The sequence below is a fragment of the Eubalaena glacialis genome, chromosome 1, assembly GCF_028564815.1.
Source record: "Eubalaena glacialis isolate mEubGla1 chromosome 1, mEubGla1.1.hap2.+ XY, whole genome shotgun sequence".
NCBI lineage: Eukaryota > Metazoa > Chordata > Mammalia > Artiodactyla > Balaenidae > Eubalaena > Eubalaena glacialis.
In genome coordinates, this window is record NC_083716.1 from 181,710,596 (window position 1) to 181,732,002 (window position 21,407).

Consider the following 21,407-nt stretch of genomic DNA (forward strand, 5'->3'; position numbering starts at 1 on the left):
TACACTTGAATTATACATTCCAGGCAACAAAACACTTTCATAAGCATTGTCTCGTTGGATGCTCACAACAAACTTGTGAGGGCAGTAGAACAGGTATTATCTCCATTTTACAAATGAAGACAAAGGGTTGGAGATGGTCAGGGCTCGAACCTACATCCTTTGATTCCAAGACTAGGGCTCTTTCCATATTTCATGCTGCCTTTTGCTCTGTGGTTAGATGAACAAAGGGTTAATTTCCAGAAAGTGCTGTAAAGAGTTGTGAATAATTCAGAGAATTGCTGCTGTGTGTGTCTTGGACAAAGAATTATTATACTGGCTTCCTGCAGCATTAGAGGGAACCCAAGCCAGAGCCATGGCCTACAATGAGTGATACAGTCCCTTATTCTGCTAGCTTTGCAGCTGTTGTTAACCAAAAAAAAAAAAAATTTTTTTTTGGTGGGAAGAGTAGAGTTGATTGTTAGGTCATAAACCATTTATCTCCATGGAAAATAACTTTTTTCACTTACTGTCCAATATTGGTGCACTTCTGTCATTGGTGACTGTCTTCTTTAGTTTCTTCCCTTTGCTGATGTCAGAGAGAAGAGCATTTCTCCCAGCCTGCTCTGACTTACTCAAGGTAGGCTTTTCTGTATTGGCCTGAAAGGAAACACGCAAACTCGTATTCATCTTTTGAATTAAAATCATGTACTACAACACTCGGTGGGGACAGCTAGCGTATTGGGAGCTTGTTATTAAGATTCTTGGCAATAGGCTGTAAATTCTCTACAAGTTTTAGACCCGATGTCACTCTTTTTAAGACCCAGACATTTGGGAGCAGATGCAGCAATAAATTACGTTCATTTTTAATGCAGGAAGAGTCACTCCCTGATAAAAGTCTCTGCAAAGTCAGACCACAATCTGGCCGTAACCAACAGAGCAAGGGGTGGATGGCTAGAAATGAGCAGGGAATTTTAAGTCTGAAAGGAATTTGCAGGATACTATGAGGCTTCATCCTCTAGAATGTTCTCTGAAGAACATCTCTTTCTTGTCTTTTGGAACTAACCTGGTGCAAGAGGAAAATTGTCTTTATCAAAAAGGGTCAGCTGTATTTTTTTTTAATCCACCAAAATTTTAGAAAATAATTCCCTCCGGTTACACTGACAAGAGAGTTTTTTCTTTTTAATTTAAGGCAGATTGGAGGTATAATTTACAAATAGTAAAATCACCCTTTTAGTGTACGGTCCTGTGAATTCTGACAAACACATACAATCGTGTAGCCACCGCCACAATCAAGATATACAAAATTTCCATTACCCCCCAAACTCCCTTCATGTTCCTCTGGCCTAAGGTGTTCCTGATGTTTAATCCCTTTTTAAAATTTCTTTATTTTAAAATTCTTTTCCATTATGGTTTATTACAGGATATTGAACATAGTTCCCTAATCCCTTTGAAAGCTTAGCCCACAGAGACTGCACAGCTGACAAAGGTGCTGCTTTAAAACCTCTGGGGGGACTTCCCTGGCGGTCCAGTGGTCAAGACTCCGTGCTTCCACTGCAGGGGTGTGGGGTTGATCCCTGGTCGGGGAGCTAAGATCCCACAAGCTGCGAGGAGCAGCCAAAACATAAAAAATAAATAAATAAAACCTTTGGGTATTTTCTGTAATTTCAGAGTTCCTGGGAAAGATTCTTACTGTGAAATTGGGATTTTGTTTTTTCAGGGTTCTTTTAGGGAGTGGGAACACTAAGAGGCCAGCAAATGCACTCGGAAGTAGGCGTGTACCCGTGTCTGTCACACTTGGAAACTGGCTTGGTCTGGCCTGGTCCTGGGGAGAGTCGTCTTCCCCAAACCCAGTGGTACTTCTGGCAGCCGTGAGAGTCCTTTGAGGCTCGCCCCAGCCCTTCTGAAAGGCTCTGATTTCACAGATGCCAGCAAGGGCCACAAGGAGTAAACCTGGGCAAGTTTAGCTTGATACCTGACCCAGCTATTTATTATAGTTAGAGGCAGAGGGAGAGCTAAGAAAAACCCTGAAGCAGGCTAAACAGAATCTCTGTGTATGAAGCTGAAAGGGTCTTAATTAAATTATAAAGTAGTACTTGCTCACGATAATAACGGCTAACATTTATATTGCTTTTACTATGGGTCAGGCACCGTTTTTAGCATTTTATGTATACTAATTCATCAACCCTGTGAGTCATGACTTCCATTTTAGAGTCAGGGAAACTGAGGCACAGGGAAGTTAACTCATCAACCCGGTTACCCAGCTGGTAAGAGGAGGAGCTCGGATTCAAAGCCTGGCAGCCTGACTCCGGAGCCTTCCCTATAACCTGACAGAAGGATAAACGCGGGGTCTAGAATGCCCCTTCCCGGAAATGGGGAGGTGTTAAAGAGTACAAACTTGCAACTAAAACATGAATCAGTTCTGGAGATCTAATGTACAGCATAGTGATTATAGTTAACAATGCTGTATTATACATTTCAAAGCTGTTAAGAGACCAGAACTTAAATGTTCTCACCACAAAAAAGAAATGATAATTATGTGACGTGATAGAGGCATTAGCTAAACCTATGGTGGTAATTATAATACATAAATGTATCAAATCAATGTGCTGTCTACCTTAAACTTATACAATGTTGTATGTCAATTATATCTCAGTTGAAAAAAAAATTAATAAATAAAATGCCTTTCCCCACTGGCCTCCACCCCTCCTCTGAAGCAAGCCTGTTAAGAGCTTCTTGGCAGTCAGTTCCAGAAAGGCTCTTTGCATATACAGTTCGCTTTTGCTAATGGGATCATCCTCTATTGCTCTGAAACTTGTTTTTATAACTTAACAACATGCCTTGGACATCTTAGAAAGAGCTTTTTGAATTACCTATTGTCTTCGTTTTAAGGATGAAAAAACCTGAGGCGTCGAGAGGTTAAGTGCCATGTCCACGTTGGTTTTCTTCACAGTTTTGGACCAGCAACCCTCCCTGGCCTCCTGTTCTGCCTCAAAATTTATTTTGACACCTGACCTCCTTGGGTGCTGACTTATCTCTTGACTGTGCTGTTCCACCGGATGGTGTCCTACGATGGCCACCAGCCTTTCCCTTTTCTCGTCTCTATATCCTGTCTCTCTAGGATCTTGCTTTTAGTCAGGTAATAATGGATAGAAATGAGTGGATAGGATAAACCAGGGTGTCCCAAACTTCAACCATTCTGCTACAACTTTTGTGACTTTTGTCATCTTCTCATGCTACCTGTGTTATTATTTAATATTTTTCATTAAGTCAATTCACTATATTATTTACTATACTATTTCTCAGTGAACATTTTCTTTCAAATTAACTCACTATTAAACCCTGGGTGTGCTAGTTATAACTTTTAGAATACATATTAAACACATGAGCATTAAAATTAAAAAAAAAAAATCAAGGCACATATGACTCAGCGATGGTGCAAAACCTATACTTTTGGGGAAATATAAACTAGTCCTTCTATGTTAGCCAGATGACAGCTTTTCAAACTTATCTAAGGGAAGGACGAATTTTTAAGAAAAAAATTTCCAATCCATCATGGACCAATATTTTGTAAAATAACAATGACTTATTAGAAAAATGAATCAGTTTAAAAAAGACACACAAAATACAATCTTAGAAACAATAGACATAACACCACTCTCAGATTGCTATAAGTGTTTCTAAGCGCTTACTCTAAATTTCTGTACTTATTTTTTGGGGACTTTAACCAGGAGTTGGAGGATCACACTTGGAATAGCAACGAGCTAATCAATGGTCTGTTCTTCCAACTAGGTTCCAGCCTTAGATGGCTTATAAAAAATGTGTACCATGGAAGCCTAGGCAAGAGACTTTTCCTCTCTGAGCTCCAGTTTCCCCAAGTGAAAAGTGAAGGGCCCATCACTGGGAGGCTCCTTAGCAGCGAAGGCTTCACATACTGGGGGGGTGCGTCTGGGAAACCTTCCGTATCACTGCGGGGAGGGCTGCCAGCTTCCTGGAAGAGGGTGCACTATCTTCTGAGGACAGGTCCATCAGGGGGCCAGGATAAGCCCAGAGAAGAAATTCCTTAGGAAAGTACACATGGAACTGCAAGGATGGATTTAAAGGGCGAAGTAAGTGTGTGGGGGAGGGTGGAGTGGGAGATGGGGGTTATTTGTCAAAAACAGAGTGGGAAGAAAGACGGCAAAAGGCAGAGAAAAAGAGAGTGAGTCTGGAGGACACTTTAATGGATGCATTTTCAGACAGACAGACTGGGTCTCTGGACTATCCTGCCCAGATGTTAAAGGCTAGAAGCTGAAAACAGTGCAGGCTGGGCAGAACCGCTCCTGCCAACCGTCTTGGGCCATCGTGTTCAAATGAACAGGACATGTCTCCTTGATGGACGAGGCAGAGGAAACCTAACTAATCCACATTCCACGCGTGTCCTACACATCACATGAGACCTTAGACTACAAAACATTTTCATATTGTTATCTGCTGCATCTCAGGCTCTGGCTTACTCCAGCACCTGGAAAGCTTACCGTATCATTCATATTTAAGCCAGAATGTGAATACACTGAAAACAAATACATGTGTGCCAGGTTCAAGTTTGTTTAGCTTGCTTCGTGCATGGGCCGTGGATGGGGAGAACCACTCACCAGAGCAAACGTGGGCGGTGGTGGGGGTGCTGGAGGGGGCGGTACGGGCATCCTGGACAGTTACGCTTTCAGCAGTCTGGCTGACAAATCTGTAAAAACAAAAAGAAACAAAGCACCATCATGTATTAGACTTCTTAGTAATACTCCATCCTAATCTTCCTTCCTGCTTTCCCATCAAAGTGGCAGCTATTCCCGAAGCCCAACTTTTATAAGAGGTGGAATTCCTTTACGGCATGGCTAGGATGTTACTATTCTGGAAGGAGGTCAGCAGGGGAGGCTTCTCAGCCAAAGTGCCTGGAGATACTGGAAGCAAAATCCAGTGCCTCATGCTGCTCAATCCCACCACCACCAAAGCAGGTCGGGGGAAGGACCCTGGCCTGCCGCCCAAGTAAGCTGGGAGGTTATTAGGAAACTGCTAGAAATGTATCCTGGCCAAGTCCGATGTTCAAGTGGCTCCTCTTCCTCACTCATCTCCATAGCGCAGTCCTCTCCTGTGCTCCCGCCCCCGCCCACTCCCTGCCCTCGCTTTTCTTCTCCAACATTCCTGACATTTCTTCTCCACTCCGCTGCTTTTCTTCTCTGAGGTTCCTGACATCTGTCTAGGTCTGGGTAGCACCCCGGAATGCAAAGATGAATCTATATTTCTATACTTGCCCTCAAAGTTCTTACAGTCCTCCGGGGAAAGGAGATGGGGATACGGGAAGATAAGATGGGCAAGGAGGCTGGATTCCTACCTCTATGCTACTTCGCATTTCCTTACAGGATCCAAGTGGAAAAAAAGAGGGGAAAAAGGACTTCCCTGGTGGCGCAGTGGTTAAAAATCCGCCTGCCAATGCAGGGGACACGGGTTCGAGCCCTGGTCCGGGAAGATCCCACATACTGTGGAGCAGCTAAGCCCGTGCGCCACAACTACTGAGCCTGTGCTCTAGAGCCCGTGAGCCACAACTACTGAGCCCGCGAGCCACAACTATTGAAGCCCACGCGCCTAGAGCCCGTGCTTCGCAACAAGAGAAGCCACTGCAATGAGAAGCCCGCGCACCACAACGAAGAGTAGCCCCCGCTTGCTGCAACTAGAGAAAGCCCGTGTGCAGCAACGAAGATCCAACACAGCCAAAATAAATAAATAAATAAAACCTTACTTTAAAAAAAAAAGGGGGGGGGGAAGAGAGGAGGAATCAAACTTCTGACTCTGGGCTGTTTACTACAAATAGGCTTCCTTAGAAAGGCTTTCTGCAGAGTCTGATTGCTCTGGGGACAAAGGGAAGGCCAGACTCCGTGGCGGTGAGACAGCGCAGGGAAGCCCTGGTGGGTAGCAGCGGCGAAGGGGGCAGCCTGGCAAACATCAGGGGCTGAAGAAACGATGGCAAGGACGTGCCCCCAGAGTTGTGCCAGCAATGAACCCCGTCTCCCTTTCCCCCAGTCCTCGGAGTCCCATCCCTGGGTCTGAGCAGAAGCCCCAGGCCGCAGCCCTCACCCACGTACTCACCCCTCAGTATCCCAGCGTCTCCCACCCAGCGCTTGCTACTCCTGGATCAGCAGGGCTCCCGTTTTGGCAGCGGGGCATCACCCAGAGCTGTTAGAAACATCAAATCTCAGCCCCTCTGCCTGCACTGAATTTGTTCCAGCATTTTAACAAGATCCCTGGGTGATTCATATGCATTCGAGAAGCCTGGTGGTAGAGCCTTAAACCAAGTGAGCAGCCTGGAACACTGACCACCTGAATAACATTGTTTCTGTGGAACATGTGTCCTGAATTTCAAACCTCAGAATTATCTTTTATTTTCAATAGTCTCTTAATTGCAGAAAACAACCTCTTAGAATTTAAAGTATTAGGGAATTCCCTGGCAGTCCAGTGGTTAGGACTCTGCACTTCCACTGTCGGGGGCCCAGGTTCGATCCCTGGTCGGGAAACCAGGACCCCACAAGCCATGTGGCACGGCCAAAAGAAAAAATAATTTAAAGTATTAACTTAGTTCAACCACTGAAAGTTAATGTGGAAAACTTATACCTTGAAACAAATACAGATGACCCTTGAACAACGGGTCCACTCAGATGTGGATTGTTTTCGATAGTAAACATTATAGTATTATACCATCCATGGGTAGTTGAATCCGAGGATGCAGAATCCGGGTGCAGAGGACCCGTGGATACGGAGGGCTGACTGCGTGCAGAGGGTCGGCGCCCCTAACCCCCGCATCGTTCAAGGGTCAGCTGTTACTTTCTACAGAAGTTTTGCTGGATGGCTTGCTTTCTGTGACAGAAACGGAATGGAAAAGCTAAGAGGACGTGGCCAAACTTGTCAAAGCTACTGGAAGACAGGAATCAAGAGAGCTTCTGACAGTTCTATTCTGAGTGCCATCTAGAAAATGAAATTTAAAAAACTCTAGAGCAGCAAGAGCTGCTCTCATCTATTAACAGTCAATTGGATGATAAAGGGCTCTTTATTTCTGTCGTCTTGAATACTTATGACCACACTGCAAACTAGCATAATTCCACTCATTTTACAGAGGAGGACGCTGGGACTCAGAGAAATTAATAACTCGCTAAAAGACCCGTGAAAGTCATTCACATCAAGTCCTTTTGATCCCTGCTCTTCTTAGATAAGCATTTTTAGGCAGGTAAAGGGCTAACTAGTACTGCAGCTCACCTGTAAACTCGGTCAGAATCTGGTTTTCAATAAGAGCCTGTCTCAGACAGGGGTTCTTTTAAAATCTGTTCCTTACATTGGTCTTTTCTGGGTGACACCAATCGGTCCCCCGTGGGGCTACACGGGCAGTGTAATAAGGAGGGCTGGGGGGCCTGTGTTTGGAGGCCTATGAAGGGGGTGCTCCAGCTGCAGGGGCACCTCCAGAAGCCTCAGGGTTGTGTCCCAGGACCAGGAGGAAGGACGGGGATCTGAAACGGGATTCAGACCCAACTAACTGTCAGAGCTGCTATGGCCAAAGCAATGGTCTGAACAGAGCTGGAGGAGGCGGCTAACCAAGGAAGGGGTGGCCGGGTCCACCCAGAGGGCCCGGGAGACGGGCTCCATGGGACAGACCGTCCGCGTGCTCGGTGGATGAAAGGCCCCTCAACACTCCACTGCGTCAGGTCCTACGCTCACCAGCTAACCTGCCATCCTGTTATCCTCATACTGAGGAAGAAGTGGATTCTGATCAGCTACCGCGAACCTCTCACGGGTTTGATTCTCATAAGCCAGTCTCTGGTTGCAAAGATCAAATTGAACTTCTGTACGCCTCAGGGGCCAGATGATGGAACAGGGCCGCTCTCAGGGGACTGCCACCCTGTAAGGCCTCTTTAATCTAAGTAGTTTACAGTTTTCTGTCGTTGCTATCATGGTTCTCTCTGTGCATTAATAAATAAACCTCCGGAGCACAGAGGCTGGGCCTCCCCCCGCCCCGCCACCTCCGATGAACAACGGGGAGAGGATCTGCGGGTGGGCGCTCTCACCTTTCCCAGGCTAAGCTCTCCTTCCTCTCCACTGCTACTACTCCCCCTGCCCCCATCCCTCGCTCTCCTCCAGACAAACTACTCCCACCCCCACCTCCACACTGAAAGGTGATTCCAGAGGCCTCCATGGTCTCTTGGCTTCTTGCTAGCTGAACAGCGGCTGGTCTGGACTTGTCCAGGCTGGGCCTTGAGGGAAGTTTGTGAGAAACCCCCGAGTCTGATCCTGCCACCCCAGCACACGGGTCAAAGAAGACCAACCTCATGCCCCCCCACGCCGGGCCCCCAGCAGGCCCCCTTCTCGGCTGTCTTACCACCAGACCGTGAACTCCATCCGGTCTTCCCAATACATGGCACAAAGCAGGGTTCTCTCTAAATATGTGGGAATGGAAGAGCCAGGTATCACACAAACAAGCCATGTGCTGGTCGTTGGAACGGCTCCCAGCATCAGCCCTGGGCATCCCAAGGCCTGGGCAAAGAACCAGTCCCATGGCAGAGGGGCTGGCTAGCTTTAAGCCTGGGCGCTTGCTTTCCTGACTTCATCAGGGGAGTAGAGCCCAAGGCCTTGGGAGAGAAGGGACTTCCCTGGTCTCCTGGAGTTGAGAGCCCACGTCAGAAGCAAGACTGGGCCTGACTGTAGGGCCTCAACAGCAGCCTAGATCCTAATGGACAGGCCTTCCTAGCCTGGATCTTCACATCCACAAGGTCTGTGGACAGAATTCAGGGATTCATGAACTTGGATGAAAAAAAGGACATATTTATTTCCCCTAAACTCTAACTACAATGTAGTACTTCCTTCAATTACGAATACAGGCCACAAACCACACCTGAAACCCGTTCACCAAGAGCTGTTCACATGATATTTTCACATCATATTCTCACATCATATTAAAATTGTTGCAGATCTCTTTTGAAGTTGTGGCAATGTCTGCTGCTAGATCTTGTATCTATTTCACTGTAACTAGTTGCCTTGGTAATCCTCTGTATTTTGTTTTATGCATTTAACAACAGTCAGAGAAGCAGTCTGACTTTTTTGGGCTTTACCAGATACTAGCGTGGCCTATGAATGAAAAAGTTTAGAATCCCTGTGAGAACATGAGTCCTGGGTCAGAAGAACATGATTTTGAAACTCTGCTCTGCTGCTAATAACCTGGGATAAGACTAAGCTCTCTGAGCCTCCCCTTCCCATCTGTTAAATGGGTGTACAAGGCGGATGAAATGAAACAGTACAGCAGGCCTGGGTAGAGTAAGCAATCAACAGACGGGTCCAGAGCTGTAGTTCCTGAGGTGAGCACGCGCCCTGCTGGTGTGAGTACCGCTCGAGCACCTGGCAGAGGACGGCCTGGCCTGGTGACTGAGCTGAGGCCTGGCTTTGCCCAGAGTCCTGTGTGGGCGGGGCTGCCCCCCTGGGAATGAGGCAGCCTGAGGGCTTGGCCTCCCACATTTGGTTCTTCCCTTGAGAGATGGGAGCACGGCAAGAAAGGCAGCTCTGTACCCAGGTGGGAAGGGCCCTAGAAGAAGGGAAGCAGTGACTAGGGCAGGGGCTCCCAAGTGTCGGCCATCATCTCTTGCAGGGGAACCAGGCTCCCTGAAGTTGGAGGATCACGGCCCTACCCATTTGCTGATCCTTGCCCTCCTACCCTCCCCCTGACCCCAGGCACAGAACTTCTAACAGTACACACTTTTGAGAATTAATTGCTTTTAGAGAATCATTTCACTGTTTAAATAACTTTCATCATAGAGAGAAAAGTCAGACTTTTCTAAAATGTTCACCTTGTGTGCTGAATTTATGTGCACAAGGAAAACCACATGGATAGAAATGGGTTTTTTGTTTTCACACACAGCGTTATGGACTGAATTTATATGTTGACGCTCTAACCCCTAGTACCTCAGAATGTGACTGTATTTGGAGAGACGGCCTTTAAAGAGGTGACTAAGTTAGAATGAGGCCATTAGGGTGGGCCCTAATCCAATATGACTGGGGTCCTTAGAAGAGGAAGAAACACCAGGGATGTGTGAGCGCAGAGAAAAGGCCATGTCAGGACACGGGGAGAAGGTGGCCATCTGCAAGCCAAGAAGAGAGGCCTTGGGAGAAACCAAACCTGCTGACACCTTGATCTTTGACTTCCGACCTCCAGAAATGTGAGATAACAAAATTCTGCTGTTCGAGCCACCCAGTCTGTGGTACTTTGATATGGCAGCCCTAGCAAATGATAAACACAGTTTTAACAGTACATGTTATCTATCATGTCTGCTATCCACAGTGAAAATTATAAGATAATAGTTTTTGTATAAAATCCATCAATTGATTTCTCACCCAAACTATCTCAGGATTGTCTGTCATACATTAAAGAAATTAAAAGTCAACCTGAGGGGGGACTTCCCTGGTGGTCCAGTGGTAAAGAACCTGCCTTCCAATGCAGGGGACGCGGGTTCGATCCCTGGTAGGGGACCTAAGATCCCATATGCCACGGGCCAACTAAGCCCGCGCGCCAACTAAGCCCACGCGCCACAACTACTGAGCTCCCGTGCCTCAACTGGAGCCCGCATGCCGCAAACTACAGAACCCACATGCCCTGGAGCCCGCACGCCACAACTACAGAAGAGAAAATCCACGCGCCACGACGAACAGCCCGCATGCCTCAACTAAGACCCGACACAGCCTAAATAAATAAATAAATAGATAGATAAATAAATAAATAAAATATATATTAAAAAAATCAACCTGAACCCTAGCGGACGTGAGTGATTACCAAAGTTTTATTTAATAACTGAATCCCTAAAAAAATCAACAAATTTTAGGTGGAAACTATTGAGATGAGGGGAGGGATCTACCAATAAACCTTTCATAAAGGAATTGATTCTTTGGGTTGAGAGAACAGAGTAGAATATTTTACATAAATGACTTCAAAAATCCACTAATTGGCTCTTCTTTGTCACCTACACACATGTACATATATATACACAATATACATCAATATTTAGAAATTCTGGAATTTCCTAGTTCTGTGAGAGACATGGATGGTTTTGTTGGTTTTACTACACTTCTAGTAGGTCAGCATCATGGTTTAAACTCACAGTGGACAGCATCACACACTGACCCTAGATCAACCAGGGCAGCTGGTGGCCCCGAGCCATCTGCTAAATGTGTAGTACTGGTTATGGGGAACACCGTGTGAGAAAGAGTGAATTGCTCCCCACCCTACAGCGATGTATTCCCCCAACAGCATGGACAACTAGACACTCAATCAGAGCCCAGAGTTCAGTCCAGAGTTGCCCCAGGAAACTTATGCTTTCTTCTTCAATATGCTCATCTAAGAAAGCAGAATTATCTCTGAATGTAAAATGATCAAGAGAACTGGCAAGTTATTTAAATAAACTGTTTCTTAGTTTCTTCCAACCAATGTCAAATTCATTCTAGATGTGGGCCATGTGAGGCCCACACTATAGAATGACAGGAAGAGGGGAGAGATTTCCAGCACTGTCCAATGAAATAATCCTCAGAAGGCTGGCCTCTAATCCGGAGGATGTGGGTGTGAATCGGCCAAGTTCTAGCAGAGAAGATAAGAAGCAGGTTTATCCAGTTATGTTTTATCACGATTTTGGACCATCCAAAAATATAAAGCATTTTGCTATGCAAATCGTGCCAAAAGTCACCCTTAAATACTATTCTATCTAATGGGAGAAAAGTAAAATGAATGGGAGAAAAGTAAACTTTTTGTTCAAAAAAGGTTGAATTCATCACTGTGTGTGTGTGTGTGTGGTGGGGGGGGTGGGTACAGGGAAAGGACATAATAGAAATAATACAATTGAAAAGATCCTAACGTCCAATGTTCTCTTGCCCTCATTACTTTCTATTCTCTATCTTATTTTTATTTATATTCCTTGACATTTTACTTTATATATAATGTTCTTAACTCATTTTCATGTATATATTTCTTGTGTGCTCTTGGCATCTTCAGGTTAGATTTTTGAGAATTTTTTTTCTGCTTCCAAAAGTAGCATATATTCATTTAGAAAATGATAGACAATATAAAAATACAAAGATGAAAATAAAACATGACAGTTGTATTTAACCATTGAAGGAAGCATTTGATAATAATTAAATATTAGGTGAAAAAGGGTTGGGGTTAATAATACCCAGAGATAATTCTTGTTAACCTTTTGATGTATATTTTTCCAGCTTTTATACACAAACACACACATACCTCTTTGTATCTATATAAATACACACATGCACAACTGTTCGACCAATAAATATTAACAGAAGGAAATTTATAATACATACAACTCGACAGTGTTTTAATAAGGAAAGGCCCTTAAATTCATATCGAGTTATTGCAGCCATAAAAAAAATGATTGCAAAGGCATTCATTATAAAGGTAATGAATCTACTCCAAGTTACACCGTTAAAATAAAATCATTTAGCAAAAACTCAAATTGCTGCTAACATTGGTAGTTTGGGGATTCCTACTCATGATTATTTTTGGATCTATTCTTTAGAAACTCCTCCATGAGACAAACTTAGTTGGATGTGTTTAAGATCTGCAAACCATCAGAACTAATTAAGATGAAGTTGGCTTTGTTCTTCAACTTCCTGTAAAAATGCTCAACAGGAAAATTGATGCTCACAGCAAACCACAGCCATCCTGTTTCTTTAGCAGTCTTTTCACAGCTGCAGTTGCCTGTAGTTTCTATTTTCTGATACCAGGCCCAGTGCAACAGCTCAGTGCCCCACCCCCAAGCCCGGCATGTCGTTTTGGCCATTTTAGCAACTTTTAATACGTTTGCATAAAGTTTGTTTCTATTATTGTGACTCTTCCTCTCCTCAGTCCAAGCTCCAGAGGGCTGAAGGCAATGAGGCAATCAATGCAAGAGGAGAAGCAGAAAAGGCTGCTCAACCCAAGAAGAAGCCAAAGGTAGAGAAGAGAAACAAGCTTTCCTTTATAAGCAAAGCAACTGCCTCACCTAGTTCATGATCATTGTTTTTCTCAATCTGAGCTGAATGTGGTACGCGCGCTTGCCGTACACAGGACCCCTCATTTCTCAAAATGTACTTGCTCTTTTCTCCGTTGATCATCATTTAAGGCAATAGCTTAAGTCAATTCTGCTTACGGGCTGTTTTCTCAATGGTAAGGGTTTGTGTCTCTGCTGTACTTGGAGGGTCCTTGGCTATTTCAGAAACACTTCTTTTAGATAAAGAGTTGGATAATTTGGGGAGTAGGGGGAATTTTTCAGAGAAGACATTTTGAAGCATCTACAATGTCATTACAATTAGAGGGGAGCCTGGACACAAACCCACAATTTTATTTTAAGAGTAACTGCTGGGGAAATAAAGGTTGCTATGAAGTAAAATTATTTTCTTAATACACTGTCCTACATGTTTAATTGAAAAATTAGTGCAAATTCATAGACAGCTAAACCCTCTCAAAAATGAGAAAATGAAGGTAAGTTGAATGACCCACCTACTTGTCCTTGTTTAACTATGGGAAAGGAAAGAGAAATCTTTTCTACTTTATCCACTTAACTAAAAAGTACCAATTTTCCTCCCATGACTTCCCATCTCTAACAAGTACTGGTTGGTTTTTTTTTTTAGTACTCTCTTCAAGGGCCTCAAATCTCAAAACTACGTTTCCCTAAATCCTCAGCACCACATTTAGTTTTACCAGAGGATTAAGATCTGCCCCTCCCTGTTCTCCACTACACACACACACACACACACACACCCCACACACACTCATGCACACATACTCACAGCATATAGGTCAACATACTCAACATATTTTATTCCTTTAACCATTGAAAGTGTAGCCTTATAATATAAGCAGAAGAGTCACCGAATTTACTTCTGAAAAGGTCAAAAGACTTAGAAAGGAAATGGTCTTACCTGAGATTATTCACTTAAAGATATTTACTGTGGCTGTGACATTTAAAACAAAGCATTTGTACAATCCCAGATTCTCAGGATTAGAAAAGAACATCTTGTGGCCTCCTAAGTACTTAACGAAAAAAGCTCTTTAAATTACAGTTAGTTGTTAGTGGCCTTGGGCAAACTTCTTAGCCTAAGTCCAGTTCCCACAATAAAATGGCGAGAAGGGTACCGACTCAACAGGACTATTCAAGAGTTAAATGAGGCAAGTGCTAAGTAAGTATTAGCCATTTTAAAAAAATAAAATAAGCAAAAGTCAAGAGCCTAACATACAGTGAGCGCTCAATAAATATCGTCTTTTCCTTTTTGTAACCACGAGAAAGAGAAACCACAAGCTGATGATGTAGCCCACATGTGCACACCCATGCAAACTTCTGCATTACAAACGAATGGCAAACGGAGGTGCATATAAAGTGCATTTTAAATTTCTCAGAAAAGCATACTAATTAAGGCATTTCTTATTCTAGTATTCGTTTTTTCAGTTTTAATGTTCAGGACTGAGGGTTGCAAAATACAGACAGAGGTATTTGATAGTCCAGGGGAAATGCTCTTTTCAACAATAAGTAAATGTATGACAATTTGGAAAAACAAAAATGAGTCAAACCTTAAAGCAGGAACGAATCACAATTTAAATAGCCAGAAACTCCCAACGAAAATGACGTGTTCATGAAATGTTAAGCAGACTTCAAAAGTGCATAAAACTTGAAAGGTCCAGGAATTAGGTAGCTCACTTCCTCTTACATTTTAGCACAGGTTGGGGAACTTCCAGCCTATAGGGCAGATCTAGAATTTGATTTCGTCAACGATCAGAGTGAAATTGCTGCTGGACCCCAGGGAAAATTCTTCACCATGGGAAGGTCTCTGAATACTGCAGTTCGTTCAGAGTATGTGTAATCCTTAAAAGTTTAGATATTAGAGTAATTGAAGAGCTGTGAGCAATTAACCAACAGATGAACTTTTCAAAGAGCATCAGAAAACAACCTATGATTTTAGATAAATCATTTAACCTCTTCAGACTATAAAAGGACAATTTTGACTAAACGATGTTCCAGTTCAGAAGCAACATAACTTTATGAAGTTAATGCATAATGTTAGACCCACAGCCCAAGTGACTAGTAAGGGTATGGTTTCCACACTAATGGACCTCAAAATCTTTTTCCGGCTTCTCATCTTCCTCTCTCACTATCCCGTCTTATTCTTTATCCTGCTTTCCCACTATCTTTCTCTCTACCAAGCTGTCCTACTTTTCTTAATTAGAACCCTCCTACAGTCTTTTCTTCATTTTACCACTTGTCTATTTTCTACTGTATACACTAGTTATGACATTGAATTATTTAAAAGAACTTACACTTATTGACCAAAGTTGTACGTGCCCTCTTAACTTTTTAAAGCTTTATTTTATATTTCTCCATGGGGTAAAAGGAATATAAGTCAAGTTGCTTTTTCATATATGCCCCAAAGAAAAAAAAAAACATTTTTTTGATACAAAAACGTTTCCTTAATCCTGCTCTGTACATCTCTGGGTACACCGTTTGAAATACGAAAATTACAATATTTTATGTCAAAATATTAATTATATTAAATGTAACTAGTTACAATGAATGCTGCAGAATTTGATTAGCAATAGTAATTGTGCACCGCACTGTTAGGATGTTGAACAGAATGATTCTAAAAGACAAACTGTCCTAAAAGACTCTGCTTAGAAATGGTTTGGGATCTGAACTTAAGTAACAGGTTTGTAGCAACAGACTGGCAAGAGCTTAGCTCCACGGCACTTTCCTTTGAAGCTTCCAGTGGCTCCTTTTGCTTTAAAAGCACTTACTGTTGCCGGCCGAAGTGACAATTCAAAGGCAGTCATGTGGACAATTGCACCATCCACCGAAAGGATACAGTTACTGACGTAAACCCCCATTTTAAATGGGAGAAAAAATTCCTGTGGATCCAAACTTGCCCAGTGGTCAGGAATAATTCTCCTGAAAATCTCGCTTACATTTTGGTTCAAAACGCCAAGTTCTAAATTGCCCACAATCACTATAGCAGTGAAACTAGTCCAGTGTGCAACAGGACTCGACCACATGGTACTCTACTGAAAAATTAAACAACTTTATCTCAACATACTATGGTCCATCAAAAGCCATCGAGTCCTTCCCTCTAACTGAATAAAGGAAATACATTTAGTTTGAATATAATTTTTCTTACCGTTAAAGGATACTGCAGGAAGGCATGATCAGGGACATAGGCAGACAGGGAGCAAGCAAGATATGAGAGAGAAAACCGTCCCTGAGAAAGGCATCATCTTCTAACGCAAACGTGGGGTCGTTTTTGGACAGCCATTTTGGACAAGCTCTGGCCTCTCGTTAAATGTGACACACTGAGTCAGAGGCAGACATCCTTCTGTGGTTATTCATTTCCTGTCTGATTAATTTGTTGCTTGTTCCTTCCTCCTTTTCTGCAGAAAAAAAGGCTAGATGGGTTTTACTTCAGAAGCGAGCAAGAAAAAAACCCTGAATTTGGAAAATTACATGTTTCTCCTTCCCACCAGGTGTAACATACCTTTTGGTACAGGGACGAGAGGAGATTAGCACCTCCATCTGGTGAACAGCCCAACTTTATTCTAGACACCTCCACAAAAATAACTGCTCACGGAACGTGAGATGCCTTCAAGAAATTCCATTTTAAAGCATCACTCTCGATATTGATGCTAACATTTAGGATTAAGGGAAAGAGTCACTCAAGAACTAAAAGCTCTAAGCAGCACTAATAAATAACGTAAGTGATCCTTCCTCATCTACAGAGCGGGGTAGGGAGTAAGTTACAAACGCAGGTGAAGAGAGCTAGTCAGGTGTATGAAGGCAAATGAGTTTTGAAACGTGATTTTGGTGCCCAAGTCAGGATAAATAATATACAGGCACAACTCATTTTATTGTGCTTCGCTTTATTGTGCTTTGCAGATATTACGTTTTATTTTTTTTTTAACAAATTGAAGGTCTATGGCAACCCTGAGTCAAGCAAGTCTATTGGCGCCATTTTTCCAAAAGTATTTGCTCACCTTGTGTCTCTGCGTCACATTTTGATAATTCAAGCAATATTTCAAACTTCTTCATTATTATTATATTGGTTATGGTGATCTGTGATTACTGATCTTTGATGTTACTACCACGACTCGCTGAAGGCTCAGACGATTACCACTTGAATGAAGTTTTTAAAAATTGGGGTATAGTTGATTTACAGTAGCAATAAAGTAGTTTTTAATTAAGGTATGTACATTTTTTTTAGACATGATGCTACTGCACACTTAATAGCCTACAGTAGAGTATAAGCATAACTTGTACATGCACTGGGAAACCAAAAAAATCGGTGTGACTTGCTTTATTGCGGTATTCGCTTTATTGCAGTAGCCTGGAACGGAATCTTCAGTATCTCCGAAGTAAGCCTGTACAGCTCAAGGCAGCTGAAGATCAGAGCTTTCTAAGCCAAAATGTTTTGTTTCCGTCCGCCACACTTAATGGGGTGACAATAACTCTCCCAGAGGATGCTTGACAGAAGCACAGAGATGATGAGTACACAAGGAAGAAACTCAGATTCCTCACTCTCAAAGGACTCTAAGAGGTGGGTAGGCAATGGAATATAGGCAAAAAATATTATAGCGAAACCTTGAGAAGTGTATAAAAATCTAAAAACGCTCATAATTTTTTCTCAATCCACCTGACAGGTTCAGACTGATATCTGTGACACACACCACGTACCTCGGAGAAAACGGTATCAGCTGAAAGAATGAAAAACAGAGGCCCATTCTGGAGAAGTACTGGGATAGTTGACATCCAAGGTTCTTTTAACTCCCAATTCTTTGAGCTATGAGTCTAGCCTCACAAGGAGTTTCATGATGCCAAGCCACAGCAGAATTCCTAGAAGTGGGGCTTCCAAGGATTAGTGACCTAGAGTCTTCTACTTTGCCTGGTGCCACTCGATGGTACAGACTTTATTCTTCTCAACTAACGTAGGGCCTGGAGTCCAAGGGACACTCAATACGTGAATAAATACATGCAGGCCTGAGGCTGGACAGAGGTGGAGGCCTGCAGCTATTATCTCCTTCACCCTCCACTAAGCTCGGGAAAACACAGAACTTGATCACCTACCAGGTAAATGCCTGAGTGACTCTTTGGGGAAGTCTAACTATAGTTGGGTCTAAAAAGAGAACATGGGCAATAGGGTGATTTCTCTATGTATTTACAGAATTACTTTGAAGTTCTCTAATAAGTAATGTGCCCCAAACACACACACACACACACACACACACACCCTAGGACACTACAGTTCATGACTATTCTCACCCATTAGGAAAAACTCAACTAGAAGGGGGTATGTCACTTAGAAGTCTGGAGCCTGTGAGACACACAAGGGAGTAGTTGTCTAGGGTTTGGGTCTATTTCATCTTTAATGAGAACTTGTAAGGACAGTCAACTTTGGATACATTTATGAGGTGTCCACTATGTACCACAGGACATAAATCAGATAATGTTCCTCCCTGTTTAAAACCCTCCAATGGTTTCTCATTTCACTTTAAAAATCCAAGCTCTGCCTAGGGCCACAAGGACCCACAAGATCTGCGTCCCCCCGCACACCCAGCTCTCTGACCTTATCTCAAGTAAACTCCCTCTTGCTAATTTCCTTCCAGGTCTTTCTGTTCCTTAAATGCACAAGCTCATTTGCATTCTGGCCCGGACACTTGTAAGCCCCCTCACCTGGTACACTCACCTCCCTGGTTCCTTTTCATTCTCCAGTTGTCAGCAAAAATGCCCCCTCACATGTCCTATCTCTACTCCCATTTTCTTTTATACATTGCACATGTCACCACCTGGCATTTTTTCATTTAATTGTTTATTTACTTGTACATCCCTCCCCACTAGAATTCAAGCTCCATAGGACCTTGTTTCCTGCTGTCGCCTCAGCATCTAGAACAGCATCTGACTCCTGGTAGGTGCTCAATAAATATTATTTGTTGAATGAAAAAGAAAATCAATCCTCTTAAAAATTCTACCAGAACATAACATTTGTTTAAGAGCCTAAGGCTGTTTGCCCTAAAGCAGTGACTAAGGAATGCCAAGGCTAGATTTGCACTTTCTTCTTGGGAAGGCTTAGGTTAAAGGGAAATCTGCCAGGGAAAGGACACTGGAGATGAGCAGTAAACCCTTTAGCCAACCGGGGGGCTTGGCAACGTGTGCAGAGCCTCATGCAGTGCAAGTGGCTCATGTCATCGGGCAGTGGGGAAGAGAAAAATGGGTTAGGAAAGTTAAAAACAAATAAATAATCCAATCGGAAAGGAAGGGGAAGAAATTAAAAGATAAAGGAAATAAGGCAGGAAAAGATGGAGACAAAGGAGAGATCACATGGTGGGCGGGGGGCGGTTCCAACTGCATCACTGACAAAGCGGCCTTGGAGGCCACCCTCTGCAGTGGGTGTACGTGTTGGACGTGAAAGCGCTTTCTGCCCTTCCTCTGTGCCCAGGTGTTCCCAGATCCGCGTCAGTTTCTCAGAATAAGGAATTTTAAGGACGAATGAGACTGCAGAGATCAGAGTCCACACCATCATTTACAGAAGAGGAAACGGGGGTCCAGAGAGGTTAAGTGACCTGCCTCTGTGACACAGCAGGCAGCAGCAGAGCTGGTGCCAGAAGCCCAGTCTCTCTCTCCATGGTCCAGTGTCATTATGGCCTTAAGCCTCATTTTAAGTTCAGAGGAGGATTTCACTTAATTCCTCTCTATAAGCATAAGAAGAGGTGGAAGGAAGAGGGGTAGAGAGAAGGCTGTGATGTGGAAGGGAGCAGTTGAGGGTAGGGTTTGTATTGCTGTTGGGGATGTTATTATAATCAAAGGCTGAAGAAAAGTGGATTGAGACCCCGAGGCGAATAAAGATAATCACAATTCTGGACTTCAAAGAGAATTTTAAATGCGTATATCACCCTATTCAATACATAGACCAGTCCCAGCCTAATGACAGAGTAAAACAATAATCAACAGTCTCCGGACCAAGAATCCTCCATGTTAATCTACAGAAACAGAAAACGAAGGACGGACAGAGATTATAGTACAACACGGTGGTTCTCACCAGTCTGGGTAAAGCCATAAAGAATCACAGCCAACGACCCTCCTATGGTGACCCCAAATCAACAGAGACTGAATAAGGGCAACAGTGACATGTATAAAATATAAGAACAATTGTTTTTCATAATTCTGGTTTTTCAAGTTGTGTTTTCATGACTACATGTTATAGTTCGGTATGTCCCTGGTAGTGGAAACATATTTTAGAATACTGTATTCCTTCCATTCTAAAACACCACCTTCTTCAATAGCAAAATACCCCCCTTATAGCTTTTTCGGGGGAAAAGGAAACAGTACCAAATTAAATGTATGCATTTATTGTAAGAGAAATTCTACTTGCAAGTTGTTAAAATATGGAAATTATGTGATTTAAAAGAGCAGAAACAAAGGAATTACCTTCTTCCCCATAAACTTATCAGTACAGTTACATAGAGGGCTGATCATTTAAAAATAATCTCAGAAACAGAGAAATTAAAAACAAATTTTATACTATTCTATGTCCTGCTAATATAAATTGGTATAATCTTACTTGGGGAAATATTTGCAATATATTTCCTTATGTTTTGACAGCTCAGCATCCACTGACCCTACTTACAATGATGTCCTTCAGTTTTCGTTTGGAGACGCATCCATCCCTCCCTCCCTCCCTCCTTCCCAGACCCTGTGGGTCCAGAGGAATTCACTCCCATTCCAGATACACGAAGAGCTGGCTCATGGGATCCTTGCATTCACGTGGCCCCAGAGACTTTCTTGGCGATGGCCTGTGACCTCATCAGAACCAAGGGAATTTGTGGCCAGAGGAGAGGACTCTTCCTGAGGGATGAGACTGGAGTTGGATCTGTGAAGATGGAGGGGCTGGAATTGGCTCACTCATCCTCTCACCCACATGGGGTTTGAAAATGAGACCAACAAAGTGGGGAGCTGGGGATGGAGAAAACCCAGCTGTTGACGTTGTTGGCTGAATCCATCTATACCTGAAGCTAGCTCTATTTTGGACTTTTAACTTATACTAGCAAATTCTCTATTTTGTTTAAGCTAGTGTGATCAGGTTTTCTATCACTGGCAATACAAACACTCTTACGTGATACAGAAATCAGTAGTAGAAGTGAATATTGAATGTGACTAACCCTAAAATGTGCAACTGGCTGATTTAAGGTTGGATGACAGCTAGTGCAGGCTCTCCTGCTCTAGGAGGTTGGCCATCCTGGCTATGTGATGGCAACACTGCTGGTTATGGCACCCCCTATTGAATCCTGGGTCTAAGACCACGAGCCTCCTGAAGGTGCACCATTAAAGGATTCGGAGAAGAAATTTAGAAGGTTG

General features: G+C 43.2%; 1 protein-coding gene across 1 annotated transcript in view; it reads right to left on the minus strand.

Annotated features, from left to right (window-relative positions):
* The window catches only part of WIPF1 (WAS/WASL interacting protein family member 1), a 119,034-nt gene that overhangs the window by 20,040 nt on the left and 77,587 nt on the right, over positions 1-21,407 (minus strand). Inside the window, exons 2-3 of the mRNA XM_061185065.1 lie at positions 4,611-4,699; positions 507-636 (exon numbers count right to left, since the gene is read on the minus strand). Coding sequence (XP_061041048.1) covers positions 507-636; positions 4,611-4,661 — 181 coding nt within the window. The 5' untranslated portion in view covers positions 4,662-4,699. The remainder of the gene's footprint in view (positions 1-506; positions 637-4,610; positions 4,700-21,407) is intronic.